The sequence below is a fragment of the Protopterus annectens genome, chromosome 2.part0 (genome assembly GCF_019279795.1).
Source record: "Protopterus annectens isolate FY-2018-M chromosome 2.part0, PAN1.0, whole genome shotgun sequence".
NCBI classification, from domain to species: Eukaryota; Metazoa; Chordata; order Ceratodontiformes; family Protopteridae; genus Protopterus; species Protopterus annectens.
In genome coordinates, this window is record NC_056728.1 from 1,674,853,862 (window position 1) to 1,674,875,635 (window position 21,774).

Consider the following 21,774-nt stretch of genomic DNA (forward strand, 5'->3'; position numbering starts at 1 on the left):
TATGGTCCATTAAAAGAACGTATTTACGTTTTCATTTTCGGGTTTCATTTATCGTGCATCCATCATTGGGCTTCCAGCTTACAATTTTGGAGTTTCTGTTGTTGGTGGCTGGTGTCAATAAGCATTGATATTATTAATTATACAATAAAGGCTCATTATTAAAAGAGCATGCTGATGGACAGCCATACCAGTGTACCTGTTGTAAATCTAACATATGCCAACACGAGTACGGCCACTGAAGTACTACTAAGCGGCCAAACTTTCTACTGGTTTATGCTGAGGGACAGCAAAATATAAAAAAAATTAGGGACATTCTGCAAAATGAAGCAAACAGAAACCTACCTGAGTTTCCTTATATTTTTGCATTGTTCTTAGTACAAACATTTTTATACTGTTAAAAGAAATTTACAGGAATGGAAATTCTGTTTTCTCTGTCACATTTCCTGCACTGCACTGGTGTGCTGTGCAAGTGTGGGAATGAAGAAGACTGATGAGCTGCTATACAAATACATTTTTAAGAAAGGTAAGCAATTTCTTTCTTAAATAATGTAATTGTGAGTACATCCAGATATGCCCATGCACAGCTGTGACTTCATGCTTAAATGTCTGTTTAAGAATATTTCTTCTGTGTGTGATCTTTTCTCCCCAGGCCTCCTCTGAAAAAGGGTTTTTAACTAAACTCAGTTAGACAAACCTGGTTAAAAAAAAGCAATATAAAGTAATGAGGAAGGGGAAAGAAGACAAAATCAAGGAAAAAAATAATTATTTGTTGAAGGGAAAAGAAGACAAAAACAAAGAGAAAAATAATTCTGCATTTGTTGTGAATAAAATGGCAAAACATCTATGGACTTGTAAGAGAAGAAGTAAGGCATTAAAAGTACCAGAAAGGATCTTAACAGCTAGGAAGGAAGGTAACACCAATGATTAGGAGAAACAAGTGGCTGAATAGAAGAACAATACTATCACAACATATGCAGTGAAGAAGCAAGAGAAAGTACAGTTTTGTACCTACCATAAATGTAGATGTCCGATAGGTATGCATCTGCAGTCATCACATATGGGTTGTCCTGCCTCAGGCAGCCCTTCGGTCGGCCGGATTCCAAAGTCTGGGTCTGGCCTCGGCTGATGTCGCACTTTCCCCGACGTCAGAGCGTCTGGGGTATAAAAGCATCAGCCGACGCCATTTTCCTCAGTTTTTCTTGCCCCAGATGCCAGGTGCCCTCTAAGGAAGGCTAAAATTTGGAGATATGCATTGTAAAAACAAATCCAAACATGCACAGTACTATAAAAACAAATACACCATAATAGATCCCCCCAGCTAGCTATAAGAGGGGTAAGTACCCAAGAAGTATACCACAGAGGGGAAGGAGGGAGGGTAAACCTGACTGCAGATGCATACCTATCGGACATCTACATTTATGGTAGGTACAAAACTGTACTATGTCCTTCAAGGATGCATCTGCAGTCATCACATATGGGTAGAATACCATAGCCAATCTGGGGGTGGAGGTACTAAGTACTGGATGGTGTAGCTAAGATACCCTGCAGGACTGCCGTAGCAAAGCCTGCTCTGGATCTGGAGTATAAAGGTAAATTGTAATGCTTGGCAAATGTATGCACGGAGCTCCATGTAGCAGCTTCTAAAATGTCCTTGGTAGCCACCCCTCTTAGGAAGGCTGCGGTGGTGGCTGTGGCTCTCGTGGAATGAGGTCTAATGTTTGCTGGCACAGGTTTTCCATGAAAGGAGTAACAAAATCGAATGCAATTTCCTATCCATTTTGAAATTGTCTGTTTGGAAATTGCTTTTCCTTGTGCCCCAGCAGCATATGCTACAAACAACTGGTCAGTCTTTCTGTAATTTTTAGTTCTGTCCAAGTAGTAGCGCAACTGTCTGTGTATGTCCAGGGTGTGCAGAAGTTTCTCCCCTTTATTTTGTGGTTGTGGGAAGAATGTAGGCAAGTGAATAGCTTGGTTCAAAGATACCCTGGATATCACCTTTGGCATAAATGTAGGATTGGTTCTCAAAGAAACTCTGTCCTGATGAAAGATAAGAAATGGCTGTACTGCCATTAGAGCTTGTAACTCAGATACTCTTCTTGCTGAGGTTATGGCCAGAAGGAAGGCAGTTTTCCAAGACAGAAACTGTAGATCTGCAGATGCTGCTGGTTCAAAGGGGGGAAGTGTTAGTTTTTCCAACACGAAGTTAAGGTCCCAAGTAGGTAGAGGTGGTTTCCTTGGAGGATTGATGTTTTTGATTCCTCTTAGAAACTGTCTCTGGAGAGGATGAGAGAAGACAGGTGGATTAACATTGTATTCTGCTGAAATTGCTGAGGCATGTATCTTAATGGAAGAGTAAGACAGGCCGTTGTGGAACAATTCTGCCAAATATTCCAGTATATGTGCCATGTTCATCACTGTCGCATCTAGGCCCTTTGTTGTGTTCCAAGTGTGAAATCTTTTCCATTTTGCTGAATATGCCTTCCTTGTGGAAGGTCGGCGACCTTCCATAATAATATCCTTCACTCTCTGGGATAGCTTATCCTGAGGAGGAGTCATGGTATTTTCCAGGCAGTTAGCTGCAAGGTTTTCAGGTTGGAATGCAGAGTCTTGAAATTGTGCTGTGTCAGTAGAAGTGGCCATAGGGGGAGAGGCCACGGTTTCGTCTGTGACATGCTCTTTAACAGTGGGTACCAGTGCTGTCTTGGCCAGTTTGGAGCTATCAGAATCACTCTGGGCTGCTCTGTCCTGATCTTCAGTAAGACCTTGGTCATTAATGGGAGAGGTGGAAAAGCATACACTGTTAGAGCTTTCCAGCTGAAAGACAGAGCGTCCACTTTCCATGCTTGTGGGTGGTATGTCCTTGAGCAGAATTTCTTCAGTTGATGATTGTGGGGGGAGGCGAACAGATCTATTTCCGGCCTTCCCCATAGTGTTATGAGTAAGAAGATGTCTGGGTGCAGCATCCATTCGTGCGCATCCATGGTATTTCTGCGTAATCTGTCTGCCAGTATATTGTCTTTCCCTGGCACGAACTGGGACTGCAGCTGTATATTAAGTTTCAAGGAAAGTTCCCATAGATTCACTGCCAGTCTGCAAAGAGGGTAGGAATGGGTGCCTCCTTGCTTGTTTATGTACCACATAACTGTGGTGTTGTCTGTCCTTATGAGTAGGTGGCCTTGATGAAGAAAAAGTTTGAAGGCCTCGATTGCGTGCATCACTGCCAGCATTTCCTTTTGGTTTATGTGCATGCGCAGCTCTCTTTGTGACCATAGCCCTTGGGTACTTCTGCCCTCCATGTGTGCTCCCCAACCTTGGTCTGAAGCGTCCGTAGTGATGGTTTGGTTGGCCCTTGGCTTGCTGAAGGGCAACCCACTGTTCGACTGGCAGGCTTGAGCCCACCACAGAAATTCCTTTTGAAGACATGGAATGAGTGGGATCAAAGTTTCTAAGCTGTGACTGTGCTGAGTCCATAAACTCCTTCGGTACCATTGTAATTTTCTCATATGCTGCCCTGCGTGTGGAATCAGAAGAATGCAAGATGCCATGTAACCCAGGGCCTGCAGGATTTTCCTTGCAGTCAGCTGAGTTTGTCTTGTCAGATTCTTGAAGTAATTCGGTAGTTGTTTTTGTTTTTCTTCTGTGAGAAAGGCCATTTGGGTGGTTGTGTCTAGATCCGCACCCAGAAAAGTTATTCTTTGGGATGGAACAAGTCTTGATTTGTGGATGTTGACTGTATATCCCAAGGCCTGCAGTAGGTGGATGGCATAATCCAAGTCCTTTAACAAAGTTTGCTTGCTGTCCGCTTGTATAAGGCAGTCGTCCAGATATGGGTAAATTTGAGTCCCCTGAAGTCTGCAGTGTGCAATTACTGATGCCAGGCATTTTGTGAATACTCTGGGCGCAGTAGATAAGCCAAAGGGCAATGCTGAGAATTGATAATGCTCTGACCCTGCAAGAAATCTGAGGTGTCTTCTGCAACTTTGTCTGATAGGGACATGCAGGTATGCCTCCTTGAGGTCTAGAGTCACCAGCCAAGACCCCTTGCCCAGCATGGGAAGGAGTTGCTGTAGAGTCAGCATTTTGAATTTTGGCACAATGAGGTAAGTATTCAGTGCGGACAAGTCGAGAATAGGCCTCCATTGATTTTCTTTTCTTGGAACAAGGAATAATCTGGAGTAAAATCCTTGGCCTTGTTCTGAAAGAGGTACCTTTTCTATAGCTTTCATTTGTATTAAGTTGGAAATTTGTTTCAAAGCCTCTGCCCTCTGATTTGGTGGCAGGTCTGGCATGCCTTTTCTTTTTGGCAATGTGTGGAAATGGAACCTGTATCCTTTGTCTATTATTTGCAGTGTCCATGTGTCCCTTGTAATGCTGTGCCAATTTTTTGAAAATAAAGAAAGCTTTCCACCCAAAGGTGCTTCTAATTGAGCCCTGGTCGGTGGAGTTAAAACAAAGTCATTGAGTCTGTCCTGGTGTAGCAGTTGTAGTTCCTGCACTACCTCTCTGGTTGGGAGGCTGCCATTGACGGCCTCTGTAGGAGCCTCTAGCTTGCCCTCTACCTCTATCACACCTATTCCTGCCTCTCTGAGATCTGTCTGAGTCCGGAAAGGACCAATTCTTAGTAGGCCAATTTCTGCTGAATCTCGGTGGTTGGACTTGCAGAAAGTCTTTGACTGTTTGCACAGATTTTGCCTTTTCTTCAAATTTCCTTAAGACCTCTTGAGCCGTGGAACCAAATAATTTTTGCTTTTCCAGTGGAGCATCCAAAAGCTTAGCTTTAACATGGTCTGGCAGAGATTGTTCCTTCAGCCAGGCATGCCTACGTATGACTGCACCTGTCATAGCTGACCTACATGAAGCTTCCAATGCATCATAACCACACTGCAAGAAATGGTTACTAACCTGCTGGGAGTTATGTACCAGATCCTGAAGGGATTTGCGATCAAGGGGTTCAGAAGAAGACAGTTTCTTATGCAATTCATCTAACAAATACTCTTGGTACTGTATCATATGAAATTGACAATTTAATGCCCTCATGGAAAGAGTTGCAGAAATATACACTTTCTTACCCCATCTCTCTAAAGCTCTGGACTCCCTTTCAGAGGGTAGAGGATTTCTAGCAGTGGCAGCTGCAACCCCTTTTGGGCCCTGGGAAATAGTTTCTGGATCAGCAGAGTGGGCCTTGTACAGGTGTAGATGTGAGTCCGGGACCCTGTAGTACCTATCAGGTTTGGCAGGAGCCGGAGGGAGAGAGTCAGGGGCTGTACTAGCATCAGAGTACACATCATCAATGACATTCAAAACAGGAGGTATAGCTAAAGGCCTATGCTGAGGCAAATGTAAAAAGGTCCTTAATCTCTTTCTAGAATCAGAGAATTCCTGACCCTGCCATTGAAAATGTTCTCTCATAGAGTGTAATGTCTCTCCAAAGGAAAACTCTTCAGGAGGGGAGGCCGAGGGAATAGATTCTTCAGCATCAGAATCCTCGTAGGCCGAATAAGCCTCCTCCTGGTGGTCTGACAGAGTAGAGTCATCAGTGGACTCATCTGAGGAGTGGGGGTCAGAGGGCTCAACCCTGGGCCTTTTGTCTGGAGGTGGTTGAGAGCCCCTGTCCGGATGAGATTGAGAACCTCTAATTAAGGAGATAAGATCCTCTGCTAAGCTAAAAATCTGTGAGCCAGTAGAGGGTCTCTGAGAAGTAACCTTGGGAGGCAAAGCTTTAGAAAGTTTAGCAGCTTTAGCCCTAGAGAAAGCCTTAATGGACATGGATGCAGGAGGTCTGGCTGCACCACGTGCAGGAGTAGACTTGTCTAAAGGAATGGTGTTGGAAGGTTCCTGGACACCAGTTTCAGTAGGTAATTCAATAACCGACTCGGCCGTGGCCTCCGGGGCCGAGGTAGTCGGTTGTGCGGTTTCGGTAATCAGAAGTACCAAGGACTCGGTTTCAGCCGAGACCGAGACGCTCGCGGTAGGCCTGACCGTGGTTTCAGCCGAAACCGCGGCCCGCGTGTGTCGGTCCTTGTACTTCCGTTTCTTAACTAAATGTGAAGTCGGTGTCTCCGACGGCATCTTGTAAGCAAAACTAGCCCCAAAGAATTCCTCTGCAAACTCCGACCGACGTCTAAGAGTTCGTCGGTTGAAGGAAGCACAGGCTGAACAGGCCGAGACGTCGTGGTCTGGGCCTAGGCAGGGGAGGCAGTAAGAGTGGAAATCCTTATGAGGTATTTGTTTCCCACAAGTTAAACAATTATTTACTTTATCTGACATCGGCTGAGGCAAGAAAGAGTCCCCAACGGGGTACTTAGCTTTTCAAGTCTTGGTAGCTGAATCACAGGAGCTGGCCGACCGGCACTTGCGAACTGCTTCTGCTTCGGGCACCACGCGGCAAGAAAGACTGAGGAAAATGGCGTCGGCTGATGCTTTTATACCCCAGACGCTCTGACGACGGGGAAAGTGCGACATCAGCCGAGGCCAGACCCAGACTTTGGAATCCGGCCGACCGAAGGGCTGCCTGAGGCAGGACAACCCATATGTGAAGACTGCAGATGCATCCTTGAAGGACATCAGGACAGAATGCAAACGAGGGGACAAAGAGCAGTAAGAGAGGTTAGTCATCTGAAAGGTCAGGACCTGCACTGGCAAATACCCTAATGTAAAGACAGTATATACAAATCCAGATGTTCAGCGATTCAAAATCCAAGACTGCCATTTCTCAGAACATTTCCTTTTCTCTAAGGTATGGAGATCATGGAATTGATATATATAAGTCGTGGGAGGGGGGGGTCCCCCTGCAATAAAGAAGTTTAAATGAGAAGACCAATGTTCAGTCTGCTCTCCTGCATTTTTTGGTCCACTGTACACCAAAAAATCATGAGACGGGGAAAGGGGTTGTGGGCAAACAGCATGTCACAAAAATGTAAAACACACAGCACTGAACAAAACAAACATTCAAATCTAGAGCCTTCAGGACATTTCAATGACCCTCACTTTCTCGGTTTGAAGCTGCAGAAGATCAACATGTTTCCAATGGGAGGATGTGAAATATCCCTAAAAAAAAAAAAAATCAACAAGTCAGCACTATCATTATATTGCTAACTACGGGTATGCAGAGGATCGTACACTTTCTCCTAGCTGTCTCAGAGTGTGGGCATAAAATAATATGCATGAATCTCAGCAGAGGTTACTTTTGTCAACATAACACAGCCAATTGTGTGTACAGGAAGGTTGTTTAGCAGAAGGTAAGCAAGGAAGACAAATTTGTCTCCCAGCGACTGGTGCATCTTTGGAATAGGCTGCCAATTCATGAGGAGCAGAGCACCTCTATGATACTGTTCAAAAGGAACCTGGATGAGTGGATGGGACACTATAAATTCTTACCGGGGATAGCGCTCACAACCCTCCTGGACATGGGCAGTCATTAATAAGTACAATCCTGGGTACTGATTAGAGTAGCTAAGGTATTACATTGGAGTGAAACAGCTAGCCTTGACATGACCTCCGGGTTGACAGCCTAGTAAGCTCCTATGGTCCTAAATGGAATAAACACAAGGTTATTATCCTCATAAAGTCAGAGTATTTCAAATGCTGCAGATATCTGAAATTCCATTAAAAATTAAATACATTAATAATTTATTCATCCCTGTTCATGTCCGAGTGTCCATTAAGGTGACTTGCACATAAAAATGATGTAGCCATTGAGCAATTCTACCGTCTGAAGAGTGAATGCATCTCGGTGGGGCTTTAGCTCAAAGAGACTCACTGATGGGATTCACTTTAAGATATGCCCCTTCCCTCCTCCAGGGTAAGGGGACCAAGTGAAAACTTTAACACCCTCCAGTTATGTTCAGAGTACTAGTATAGCCCAGGTCCTTTTAACACAGCAGATACCAGTTAAAAAAAAATATACATTTTCACCGCATACCACAGAGTCACTGTGAAGCAGACAATGATGCCATGCAGCATTTCTGAAAAGGAAAATCTTCCATAAAGTTTCTGTCCAAATGATGCAATCAGCATTTTGTCTCACATGCATACTTGCTTACTTTAGCTTCAAAGTACTTTTTGGCTCCTCCAACTCCCTCTGTCGTGACATCGATCTCAGAAAGCCGTGCCAAAGCAAGAAGGCCACTGTCCTCCTGTAGTTCACCTGATGCAGCCTTTCGAAAAATTAACAGAAACTAAAATGGAAAGAAACAATGAAAGCAGATTTTAATGCAAAGAATGAACATCTTCAGGGTAGTTTAATAAGTTCACTGGACATACCAGATTCGTTAAAGCCAACTGTTTTACAGAAAGCAATTTAAGTACTATAACCTAACGTACAACAATGTATACAAGTACTCATATACTTCTTTATAAAGGGGAGCCATTTTTTTTTTTTTTGCACTTTTTACCCCAGCACTTGGGTCATTCTTCAGCCCCTCCCAGACTAATCAGCCCATTTGTTCTCCATCATTGGGGAAAGGGTTGACCGGGGGAGGGGGCATCATACAGACAAGCATCAGGGATAGTTAGAGGATTCTTCTTTAAGCCCCATAAACCCCAACACCTTCCCTGCAAATACTCAGCTAGTGAAGCAGAAGGGAACAATGCAATGTGCTGACCATGCTGGTCATCCATTTCCACTTAGGACATCACCAAAAAGCAGCTTCACCCCATTCCCTCAAGCATGTTCTTCAGGGGGGAAAATGCATGTCCCTATGTGTTCCCCAACCTTCCCCTCCTCATCAGGAGAAATAAGCAGGCCACACTCCTTCACTCCTTTCTCACCCTGTTTATCTTTTCTATTGATTGTTCTGCTTATTCATCACCATTCTCCTGGGTCACAGTAAGAGCTCCATCCTTCTATACTAAGCAGCCAGTCTCACTACTATTTCTTAGTGTGAGCTACAACTCTGTACACAAATGAGATATAGAACACCAATAAGGTATTACATGAGACCAGATACTCCTTCAGGTATCATTCACAACACATAAGTGACCTGATCACATTGCACATATTGTTTTTGAATTAAAAACAGTAAGTAGTCATTACTTCACATGCAAAATAATGGGGGTAACTGCTCTGCAGGATGCAGTGACCCAAGAAGTTCTTACAAAAGCATTAACTACTGCAGTAGCTATTTTCTAACATATCAAAATATACATTCACAAATGCTCCAGATAAAAAAACAAAACACTGAAGGCACAGTTAGTTAATTCATTGAAAACAGCTAGCATGAATTAGTTCAAGTCCCTTACAATGACCATGTCATGAGCAATACTGGTGACTGTCTGATTCATGAATGTCACATTGCTAAAAGAAAGAATAGGTGCAAGGCATATTAGCTATGTTAGTCACCTCATCCCTTAACCTTTTATGGGTGGCAAAATAAATATGTAGCCAGGACGGGTATATGTGCAAACTATGGCATCAATGCATTTCCCAACTCCTTGCTAACTGAGAAAAAAAAAAAACAGTCAAAAGGGTAAAGTAAACCATGGAGTGTTAAATCTCCCTTTGTATGTCTACTTAAATCAAGGCCCAGTCTTCACTAAGAAGGTCTACTAGAAGACTTCCCTCTACTTTCTCCTGTAGTCTGCAAATACTACACATCAATTTTATGATGGCAGACTTTCTGTTTTACACCTTCCATCATATGCACATTGTTTCCATATTAATGCCTTATTTTGTATTATACCTGCTGTGGCACTGCATCGTGAATTTTCATTGTGCTAAAGTGCAGATATTCAGTGTACCATGATGATGTTGCCTGCTCATCCAGATTATGACTGAAAATGGTCCCAAAACCAGCCCATCTACCTGGATAACAAAGTGAATGAATGAATGACTGAATGAATGAGCAAATATAAATGAATAAATAAACTGTTTCTGCTCCTTACTGCCAACTTCACTACCTTGTTACACTGTCCACCTCCCCTACAACACTGAAATGCCCCTCCCATGTGGCATGAAGTTTATTTTGCTGAAAAAGAATAACAACCACAGTTATCTTTTGCAATGTAGTATATTCTCATGCTTTTGCTGTCTGGTCATACCAAATTTTTTGTTACTGTTGCATCTGAGAAAAGTGCCCCGGAGAAAGGCCTCACTGAGACCAACGACTGGTGTCAGAACCATGGCCTTAAGCTCAATGCCCTCATAAAACCTTACACCAATCTGAGGAACCTACGCTCCTCTAACAAAGTATTGATTCATACCTCCTTATCTAATAACTTAGCAGGTGACTCTATATTTTCCAACTCAGTTGGAAAAATTTGGAATCAACTACCTCAACACCTCACAACCCTAACATCACTCCCACTATTTAAAACTAACCTAAAACTCTTCCTATCCAACCACTGGCTCTGCTCGTGTAATAACCCTGACTAATCATCTTCATCAGTAAGCCTGCCTAATCATCTTAATCTTCATTTCCTTTATTCTCATTTATTTGATTCATTAACATTCCTTCTTACTTAATAAATCTAGACTACTAGATTTTCATCACCACACTTGATTCTAATACTCCCTCTACTAAATGACATATATCTTAATTTCTCAACCTCTAATGAAATTGCTTTTAGAGTAAACAATGTTCATCACTCCTATATTCTCCAGTGCCACACTATTCTGTATTCAAATGACTTCACATCCTGTTGGAGTGTTACAATTCTATGTTTTTTTCTGTATATTTTTACCTGTTTAGAAGTATTGTAGTAGAACATAGGCTTACAGTTCTGTGTATTTTTTTTTTTTTGCATATTTCTTGTATAATATAATATCTTGAATTTTTGATATTTTGTTAAAATTTTTAATCTCGTTAGTAGTATTGTAGTGGAGCTTTCCTCCTCGGGCCTCCACTGAAAATGGACATGGTATCCAGTTGGACTAGCCCGGTAAACAAATGTAAAATAAAAAATAAATAAATAAAATAAAAAGTAAATGCCAAAAAATGTGTCATCATCCCTTTTGGGAAAAACCCAGTTCCTGTGAACTACCACATTGATGGTAGTCCACTGAACACAGAAGGCATTACAAGAGATCTGGGAACACAAGTTGACAGCAACCTCTCTTTTGACCACCACACTGCCACTGTGGTCAGAAAGTCCTATGTGGCACATCTCATTACTAAGGGTTTTGCGTCCAGGAAAAAAGAGGTCATTGTCTCCCTCTACTCTTTCCTCATTAGGCAAGTCATTGAGTGCAAAGCCCCATTTGGCATGTACCTCACTAGACACCTGCAACAACTGGAGAGGCCACAAAAGTACCCCACAAAGAGGATCCTAGGCCTTAAACACTTGTCCTATATGGACAGACTCAAAAAACAACTATTCTCTGTCTCATATTGCCTACTTAGAGGCGATCTCTGCTTGACTTATAAAGCCATGTCTGACCCAGCTCTGTTAGAAATGCTACATCTAAAGAAATCCCTCCACACCACATGCTCCAGAGACCTCAACCTCATTACCACAATCAACAGAACGTGCTGGAGGGAGAGGTTCATAACCCAGAGACTGCCCATGCTATGGAATAGACTTCCCATACATGTCAAACAGAGCAGTTCACTGGTCCTCTTCAAGAGGAATCTTGATGAGTGGATGGGAAATAGAAAATTCACCCCGGGGATCACTCCAGTGGCTCTACTCGACAGAGGCACTGGAAACTAAGGTCGGGTGGCACTTTGCCAGGGTAATCCTATGGGCTAGGGTTGTAAAGGCTCCAGGACCATTAGCCTAGTACACACCTATGAACCTATAAACTCCTCAAACTTACTCCTGAAATTCACTTCACACTCCACAAGAAACTTTGTGGGAATTGCCTTTACCCTCCCACACATCACAAATTAAGTCCAAAAGTCTCCTAGAGGGAGCTCAAGTGGTGAAAAGAGTGGATTCCTGGTCCATCTCCTTGTATGCAAAGAGGAAAGTTGGTCTGCAAATGCTCTCAACAAGGTCAACCATTTGTTTGCAGATAGTAAGGGGTAGTTTTAAATTGCTCTTTCCGACAGCACTTCCACAAATAAGTCAGCAGGTCTGACTGTCAATATTTCCTAAGTAAAATCCACCATGCTGAAAATTTCTAGCAGAGCATTTCTCACTAATTACAGAGGACAATCACCACCTCACGGTACTTAACAGAATAAGTCATAACCTCCAACATATACCCCCTTACTGTAGTGCCTAGTGCTACTAAGATGCCCCACAATATCCTTGTCTAGCCTCTGAAAAGCTTCTTTGATCACAAGCAAAGTAACCAAAGTTGCATTAGGACTGTCAACCTCTTTGCACTGCTCACACATCCTGTAGTATCCTAGCATGTCTTCTGCAATGCCTGGCCAATACAAATTTTGCATAAGCCTCTTCCTTGTGTGCTTTACCCTTAGATGATACGCTATGGCTAAAAGTGATTATGACAGGCCCATAGAACCACCAACTATTACTTTTCAGCCAGCATCCCTCTGCAGTTCATCCTCTATACAATTGCCAAATGCCCTGTAGACAGACTCCCTCTGCCCTTCACAAGCCAAAGTCTCTCTGCTAACTTTCCTACGTTTTGTCAGTGGGATCTAGGAGTTATGCCTGTCACAACTCTGTGAGCCTCCCCAGTTCTCTTTCCACAGGAAAGTACAGTTGTGTAAAATCTTACCATAACAGCAGATGTCCTTCCTTTCACTGTTGTAGTATTATTAACATGAGGGATCCCCTGCCAAGGGTGGTTCAATGTCCGGCCAGTAAACCAAAGCCTTTAGGTTGTTATCGATAAGGCATATGTCATGTATGCTCCCTGTGCAAGGCACAGGGCATAAAGGTGATGTCCAGACGCATCATCCTCAGAACTGAGAGCCCCAGAAAGGAACCCAGCCCTAGGATACCACAGGTAACATACACATCCAGAGAGACAAAAGACCAGGGGGAGGAGGGAGGCAGCAAATACTGCAAGAGTGAAAAGGACATCTACTGTTATGGTAAGATTTTACACAACTGTACTATGTCCTTCCATTTCACTGTTGCAGTATTCTTAACCTGAGGAAGAGTGCAAAAGCTCAGAAGAAGACAGGGAGGAGGATGGGCCACCAGAGCCTTGTACAAGTTCATAGAGAATGGCCCTACCAAAACCAGCTCTAGCCCTGGATATGACATCCAACTTGTAATGCTTGGTAAATGTATGCACCAAAGACCAGGCAGCTGCCTCAAAGGTAGAATTAATATACAAACCCTTGAAAAAAAAACACCAGAAGAAGCCACAGCCCTAGAAGAGTGAAGCTGAACAACAGACAGAAGACTTTTACCATGATAAGACTTACAAAAAGAAATGGCTTTAGAAATCCAAGAAGAAATAGTTTGCTTGGAAACCACCAAACCTAATAGTCTAGGATGAAAAGAAACAAAAAGCTGATCTGATCTTCTATAATCTTTAGTTTTGTCCAAATAAAATCTGAGTTGTTTATGCACATCCAAAGTGTGCAACAAACTTCTCACTAGCTGATTGTAGAGAAGGGAAAAAAGTGGGCAAATGAATAACTAGTTAACAGACAACTCATTCACATCCTTGCGCATAAAAGGAGGACTGGTACGGCCAGACACTCTTTCCTAATGAAAAACTAAAAAAAGGAGGAACAGCCATAAGTGCTTGCAGCTCAGACATTCATCTGGCAGAACTAAGGGCCAACAAAAGAACGGTCTTCCAAGAACATGCTACAGGGAAGCTGAAGGCTCAGAAACAGCCAAAGGAAGAGTTAAAGGCAGAGAAGCAGAAATAGCAGAGAGGTGGGCTTTAATAGAAGAATATGCCAACTCAGCATTAAGCAATTCACACAAAAGAAAGAACCAAAGGAACATCCACAGTAAGTGGGTCTAGGTTTCGAGAAAGACACCAAACAGAAAACCTCTTCCATTTGGACAAGTAGGATTTCTTAGTAGTGGGTTTTCTGGCCTGTTGCAGAACACAAAGCATGTCCTCAGGAAAAAAGGTGCCTATAGGTAATCAAAATCCTATCACCCACAGTGTCAGTTGACACGTAGGCAGGTGTCTTCCCCGGATCCTAAAAAGTTACGAATTCTTCCCCAGATCCTAAAAAGTTACAAAGTCAGGACCACCCTTTAGAGGTAGAACACACAGGGGTGGGCGGAAACATAGGGGGAAATACAAGAGAGAGCTTACTGCAATCAATGGTGAAATAAATAAAGGATTTGAGAATGTGCATAATATATCTGGATACATTTTATCCTCTGATCAGAAATGATTGCTTAATAAGGGCTTGAATTATATACCCAGTTTTTTTGTGGATGAAAATGTTCCTGTTTCTGATGTTATAGCTTATTGTAGAAGACTTAATCTTAGGTTATTTTTTGGTTCACAAGACAATTCTCAGAGACCTATGGAATTTCATTTTCACAAATCCAGTTTTAATCCCCCCCCCATGAACAAACATGTGGCTATTTTTCAACAGGCGGTTCTTAAGGACTTACATTTCAAGTTATGTTCTTCTCGGGTGTTGGGACATAATTTATCTAGAAATGAACAAAAGGCTCTTAAGAGAACTTCAGGATAACACTGATATTACTATCCTACCTGCAGATAAGGGTGGGGCCATCGTTATGGATTCCAGTTATTACTGGGCTGAGGGAAATAGGCAACTCACTAACCCCCAGCATTATATGCGCATGCCCATTGACAACAACCTCAATTTCAAGAAAGATATTGATGTACTTTTGTCACAAGCAGTTGAGGAATATATAATCAGTGAAAATGTCAAACAACATCTCACAGTTAAAGAACCTGGTAAGCAATCTTTATATCTTTTGCCCAAAATACATAACAGTTTGAGCCAACCCCCTGGAAGACCTATTGCATCTCAAATTGGGTCTCTTACAGAGCCACTATCAAGTTTTTTGAGTCTGTATTTACAGCCCTTGTTACCATATTTTCATGCTGGAATTAAGGACATGACTGAATTTTTGCAGATAGTGTCTGAATCACAACTTGAATCAAACTGGTTGATGTGCACTCTGGACATCAAATCTTTGTACACCAGTATACCTCATTGGGCTGGTTTACAAGCCCTGGAATATTGGTTGAATAAGGCCAATCTCTATCTTCCAGGTTTCAATACTCTACTCATTTGCTTGGCTGAGCACGTCTTGACTAAGAATGTCCTCTATTTTAGGGGAGATTGTTATTGGCAAACCCAAGGTATGGCAAAGGGGGCTTCTTTTGCCCCATTTATGCAGATTTATTTATGGGGTATATAGAGGAACAGATGGTTTATAGTGATTCCCATAACATCTACCACCAGAAATTGATATATTGAGGAGATACCTCGATGATATCTGGCTCGTGTGGAGGGGGAGCTTGATTATTTATTGGAATACATACAATATCTCAATGAGAACAAGTAGGGGATAGAATTTACCCTCACTTATAACAGGGATGAAATTAATCATCTGGATATTAAAAGTTTTACATCAAGAGGATCACACTTTGCATATGCTGGTATTCAGGAAATATCCTCAATATAATAATTTACTATATGCATCCAGTTTGCACCCCAACCACAAGGTCAGAAATATTCCGAAATCACAATTTTTGAGGATAAGAAGAATTTGTTCCTCTGAGGAAGATTATAATGTATTTAAACAGGACCTCACATGTAGATTTCTGGATAGGGGATATAAACAGAGGGACGTGTACAGCGCAAGTGAATGGGCATCCACTAAACCTAGATTAGAACTTTTACAGTATAAAAGGAAATCAAACCAGGGGGTGTCTGATGCCATCAGATTGGTAACTACCTATGGTAGGAATACAAATTTATAGAGGGAAGTGATTCAGAAACACTGGAATATTATTATGGTAAATGAGGAGCTAGGTCAATTTTTGCCAGAAAGATGCCAATTTTCTTATCTTAGGGGGAGCACATTAGGTTCATATTTTTTTCATTATAAAAAGGTATATAAGGAGGATCAGACTGGCCATCAGGCAACTCTCACAGGGGATAGATTGGTAGGATCTTATGCGTGTGGACAATGCACATTTTGTAAATATATGTATAAAACGAAGCAGTTCACCAGCAAAAATACTAGTAATATTTTTGACATTCGCATCTATGCAAATTGTGGATCAGACTGGATTGTATACTTGGCTAGTTGTACATGTTCTGCATTCTATGTTGGGCAAACTTCTAGGCCTTTACGGCATCGGATGTCTGAGCATCTTAGTGACATTCGTAACAAATGGATAACTAATGCCCTGTACAGACACACCCACCCTACTGCTAGACATTCTTTTGTTGTGACTGATAAAATTGTGGGGGATAGATCCTGTAAGATGGGGTGGCATTCCATTTTGAATTATAAGGAAAGAAAATGGATTGTAAAATTAAGAGGATTATTTGCACCGGGTCTCAATGATAAATTGTAGCTATATTGTTGTTTAGAGGGAAATGAGATCACAGGAAGTTATGTGTCTTTTTTGTATATAAAATACCATTTGTTAGTATGGTTTTATCACTGATGAAGGATATATGCCGAAACTGGGTCTGATACATAAATTATTAATAAATGATTTGAAGGTGGTGTCCCTTGTGGTGCTAGCTTTTTTGAATGTTCATAGTTTTACTTTGGCCATTTGCACCTGCCGTACTTGCTAGCTCTCTTTGGGCGTGACGATGGCTGAAAGATGCCGTGTCTTGTGTAAAAAGATCCACCTTGTGACGTAACCTGTGATGATTGTCCTTGGCTAAGTGCAGAAGAGGGAAACAATGCTGTCTGGGCCAAAAGGGAGTCACCAGCAAGACTTTGGGAACATCTTGTTTCATCTTGCACAGGAGTTTTGGAATGACAGGAAAGGAAGGAAGGCATAAAGAAACACCCCCTTCCATGAAAAAGATAGGGCGTCCACCTTTCCAGTCCAGAAGACCTGGAGTCCTGCCACAAAATTGAAAAAGCTGCCTGTTCATAAGGGAGGCAAAGAGATCAACTTGAGGAATACCTCAATGGTGGATAATGTCCAGAAACACACATCTGTGCATCCATTCATGAGACTGTGTTATGGACCTGATCAGGAAGTCTAGCACAAAATTCTGACTTGAAGGAATGTACACGGCCTGAAGTTTGACTTGTTACTGAATTGCTAACTCTCAAACCTACAGTGCCAATCTGCAAAGCAGATAAGATCTTGTCCTCCTTGTTTGTTGACGTACCACATCACTATGGTGTTGTCTGTAAAGATCTTTAGGGGCCCTGGAGAAAACAGAGGATGAAAAGCAGTGATGGCCAACAGAAGATATTTCATCTCTTTGATACTTAAGTGCTCCTTCTGCTGCTGAGGAGACCAAAGGCCTTGCACCATTAGGTTTCTGAAGGAAGCTCCCCAAACCCTGTCTGAGGCATCTGAACAGTGAACAGCTCCTGATAGGGAAGTGGGGGTTGAAACGGAAGGCCTGTATTTAAATGCGGTTGGTGAATCCACCACCAAAATTCCAATTTATGACATGGAAGATGACAGATTGGAAACTCTAGAAGATGAGCATACTGAAGCCAACCTGACAATTTACCAATGAAGCTTTCTCACATGCAATCTGGCAAACAGAAGCATAGGGATGGTGGATGCCATGAATCCCAGAGCCCTTAGAAAGTCCCTGACTGAAATCAAAGCCAGAGGAAGAAGGGACTGAAAAAAGGAAATCATAGTCAAAGCAGAGAACTGAAAATGCCAGAAGCAACAGAGAAACAAAAGCTTTCTGAAAAGGGGGTGAACAGGGATCTGGAGGTAAGAATTCTTGAGATCCAGAGAAACCATAAAAGCCTGAGGAAGCAGAATAGGGAACAAAGTCTGAAGGGATAACAACATTTGAAAGGAAAGAACCTTCAGAAATCTATTCAGGTGAGAAATATAGGGAATGGGTCTCCAAGTGTCCTCTTTCCTGGGGGCCAAAAACATTCTGGAAAAAAAACTTCCCCTCTCAGCAGCTGGAATCTCTAATAGTTCCCTGAATCACCTCTGGAAAAGAGCTCAACTTGTCTTGAGGTGGCTGAGGAGGGGGAGGGGGGTTTCCAAACCATGAAATACCCCTGGTGAATGATGGAAAAAACCCAAGAACCCTGAGTTATGCGTAACCACACACAAAGAAACAGAGAAAGATGATGAGAAAGAGGAATGTGGCTGGGAAGAATTGGGTAAGTCAGACAGCACCGGGTTTATCAGGAAGGAAGACTTCTGAGCAATAGGGTTCTATCTAAACCTAACTGGAGGAGCCCTCCTACCATCCTTCTTGCCTTTAGGAGGAGGAAGAGACTGCCTTCTAACAAGGGCTGGTTTATTGGGATAGTTTCTCTGGAACTTTGGAACAGGGGGAACAAAAGGTCCTGTAACTTCTTGCCTTTCTCCTACAGGAACTTGAAAAAAATAAGCTGCAGCAGCACCAAACATTTGTTGTCCAGGGGAGCATCCATCAACTTAGCCTTAATATCATTAGGCAGAGGTTGAAGTTGAAGCCAGGAATATCTCCTCAACACACAGTCAGAAGCAGCAGCTGTAGCATTATAACTACTAATAATGGAGTGGTGAGCTACCTGGGAAGAAGCCCCTAACAGAGACAAAGCAGGAGTCTTTCCCTCAGAATCAGGACAGTCAGAAATAACCTGGCAAGCCTGAGATAGGACAGTCAAAACATATTGGTTCATATGAGTGATAATTAACAGCCTGGAAGTCTTTCTATAGTCCTGCTGTCTTTATCAGAAGGAAGAAGAATAAAGCAGCCAAAGCAGGAGGAACAGCAGGGGGTTTAAGGAGATTCCATTTGAAGGAGCTCATATCTCCTTTGCACTTCAGAAACTTGGGAACAATCCCATTTAAAGAATTCCATCATCCTGGCAATGGTATTCCCAGATCTTCTCAAAAGGAGATTCAAGACTAGCAGACTCCTCTTCCTCAGAGCCATAATCCAAAGGGGAAGGGATCTGGGTAGAATAGGCCAGGGATTCCTCATCAGAATCATCATCTTCTTCAGAGGGATCCTGATCCCTAAACCCTTTGAGGGGGGAAGAAGATAAAAGAGGAGCTGGAAGACAGACACCCCCCCCCCTGAAGATGCTTAAAGGCCATGAGAGCATTGAACAAACCCTGTATAAACTTCTGGCGTTCACTTTGAAGGTCCTTTGTAGCAGAAAAATATGTTTTGTCTTCTGCTTCTTTTTTAAAGGGACGTCTGCCTTATGAAACGTAGAAGGCTCTGACACCGGCCTACACTTAATCGTAGTCAGGACTTCCTCCCTAAACAATATCTGAGGAACCCCCTAGGACCTTCAGTGATAACCAGCAGTGGTTCTCCCTGAGCATCTGAACGGATGTCTGCAAGACCTCTGAGGACATACAAGGAGCTGGATCCATGCTGGCCGCCGAACTGGCCGCATTAGAGGAAACCATCCTAGAAACCAAATGATCCTCTGGGCTTTCGCCAGCCTCAAGAGAGGTGTCCAGTGGTGGAGACACTACCGAAGAATCTGACCTGAATTTGCTGGCATTCTTCTTTGAGGGCGGCTGACCCTCAGGCTGGGAAGTACCCTTTTGCTAAAAGCTTTAGACACGGTTTCCTCAAGAGAAATGGAGAGAGAGGAAAGATGACTACATAAGGTCTCTGGAACAAAAGCCTGACAAATAGTATAGGACATATGGTTGTTAGAAGGTCCTAAAAAAAACAGGCACTGCTTGTGATGGTCTTTATGAGGAATCTGTCTCCCACACTGGAATTTACCCTTTCTGGATGACATGAAACCCCACAACAACACAAATACTAAAAGTAGAAAAGGCTAAGTCAAAAAGCCAAACGGGGCACTATCTGAATGGGTAGCTAACCAGCAACAACTTGGGCGATCGGACCATTGATCAACGATGGCATTTGGATGGTGGCAAAGAAGTTTTGAGGATGATACATCTAGATGTCACCTTTATGCCCTATGCCTTGCACGGGGAGCATATGCGTGCATATCACTAATGGCCTAAAGGCTTTGGTACACTGATTGGACGTCGGGCTGTCTTTGGCAGGGGATCCCTCATGTTACGAATACTGCAACAGTGAAATGGAAAGACATCTCTAGTGTTTTTTTTTGACAATCATAGCTCATATTTAAGCTGCTACCAACTGTCCTCTCCCTTGGAGTAGTTCCCTTCAGAAATAGTACAGTAGTTTTGACACTTGTGGCTCTGATTTAGGCTTTTTGCTATCAACAAGCTTTTCTTCTGAGATAATCATATCACTAGCTTCTACTGGACTTCTGGATGCTGACTAGTTAGTTCTCCTACTTGTGCCTTCCCCAAATGCTTGCCTGTGTAACTGAATATATACAAGATATTGTATCAAAATCACATCATATCAGGACATCTGTCAGGACATTTCCGTAATTGTCACCTGTTTGTTTTTATGCCTCCTGTTCCAGACAGTCACTGGCACTTGGAAAAAATGTCTCATGGATATAATTAAAGTGGACTGGCCAAAAAGCAATGCTCTTATCTAACAACTGCATGTTTAACAGTTAAGTCTGATTCAATACCTCTCTAAGCAATCATTTGTTTACCTTCAGCCTGGACGTGGATAGAGGCCTCTGTGATACTCTGAAGTGACTGCAGCTTCATGACAGCCAACTACTACAATCATGGTACTTCTGCTAGCTTCCTCAAGTGGCACTTATTCCCCTCCTTGTCTCTCCGGACATTTGGTTTGTATATGTCCACTTAATTACACTGGAAAATTCCAGTCTCTGTATCCTGGCATATACTGGAACCAGCGAGTCCCCTGTTTGTCTTTGGAACCTGACAATTGTTTAGACTGTCCCATGTGGGTTGCCTTCTACCCATGTGCAGTGCTAGGTACACTCTCTTCTGTGGTTATACCCTGTTTGGTAAACAGAGGTTATCATTTTTATCCAGCTCTTCAGTTGTGCCACATTCCTGGTCAAGCAACCAGATCTGAGTATTCTCAGGCAAAGTGCTGAATGCTTGTTCTCTAATTATAAGGTCTTCCAACATGTAAGATGGGGTAACTTGATATCCCCTTACCCACCTATGAAAGTGGGTATTTCTGCAAGGAAATCACTGACATTTTCCGCTTTTCTTCCATGTTCTAAATTTCACGTGTGGGCACTGGACTTAGAACATTTTAAAAAGAATACACTTTCCTTTATTAGTCAACAAAAGCAGAATTTGACACTTCTCTAATACCAGTGAGCAGAGGAATTAAAAATCTCACCCACTACTGCCCTTTGTCAGTTTGGTGCAGAATACATACTTTTTAAATTATCTGTGTAAAACTATCACAGTCACTCCAATTCCAAGGCGCAGAGAGAGACAGAGCCTGAATGTGATGCAGATGACCTGAATTCAGTTAGCAGCTCTGAGTGCTGCTGAAGTTAGGTGGGAGTTGGGAAGTTGTTCGCACTAACTTGCCCACTGAGGAAAAATGGTTTATTGTTTTTGCTCAAAATTAAGAACTTCCTGGAGGGTAGGCATATCTCAGTGAAAGCAGCTACATATCTGTTCAGAAGCAGGGGGTTTCAGCAGGTATGTCACCATCACCACACAGTAATGCATGTGATATCACAAGCAAGCTCCAATCTTACCAAGGGTTTCTCCTTTCCTTAACACAAACTTCCCACTCCTGACTGCTTATATGTCTGTATCCAGATCCTTGCCCTTGAATATAGATGGTAATTATCACAAAATAGCAGCCCACAAAGCACTCCTTCCATGAAGAGGGGGCTCACTTGTAATGGATACAGTGAGATTTCACCAGGAAA

At 42.6% G+C, this 21,774-nt stretch overlaps 1 protein-coding gene across 1 annotated transcript in view; it reads right to left on the reverse strand.

The window, feature by feature from the left end:
- Positions 1 to 21,774, reverse strand: part of LOC122793567 (EF-hand domain-containing protein D2-like) — a 648,965-nt gene that overhangs the window by 122,622 nt on the left and 504,569 nt on the right. Inside the window, exon 3 of the mRNA XM_044061725.1 lies at positions 8,043 to 8,177. Coding sequence (XP_043917660.1) covers positions 8,043 to 8,177 — 135 coding nt within the window. The remainder of the gene's footprint in view (positions 1 to 8,042; positions 8,178 to 21,774) is intronic.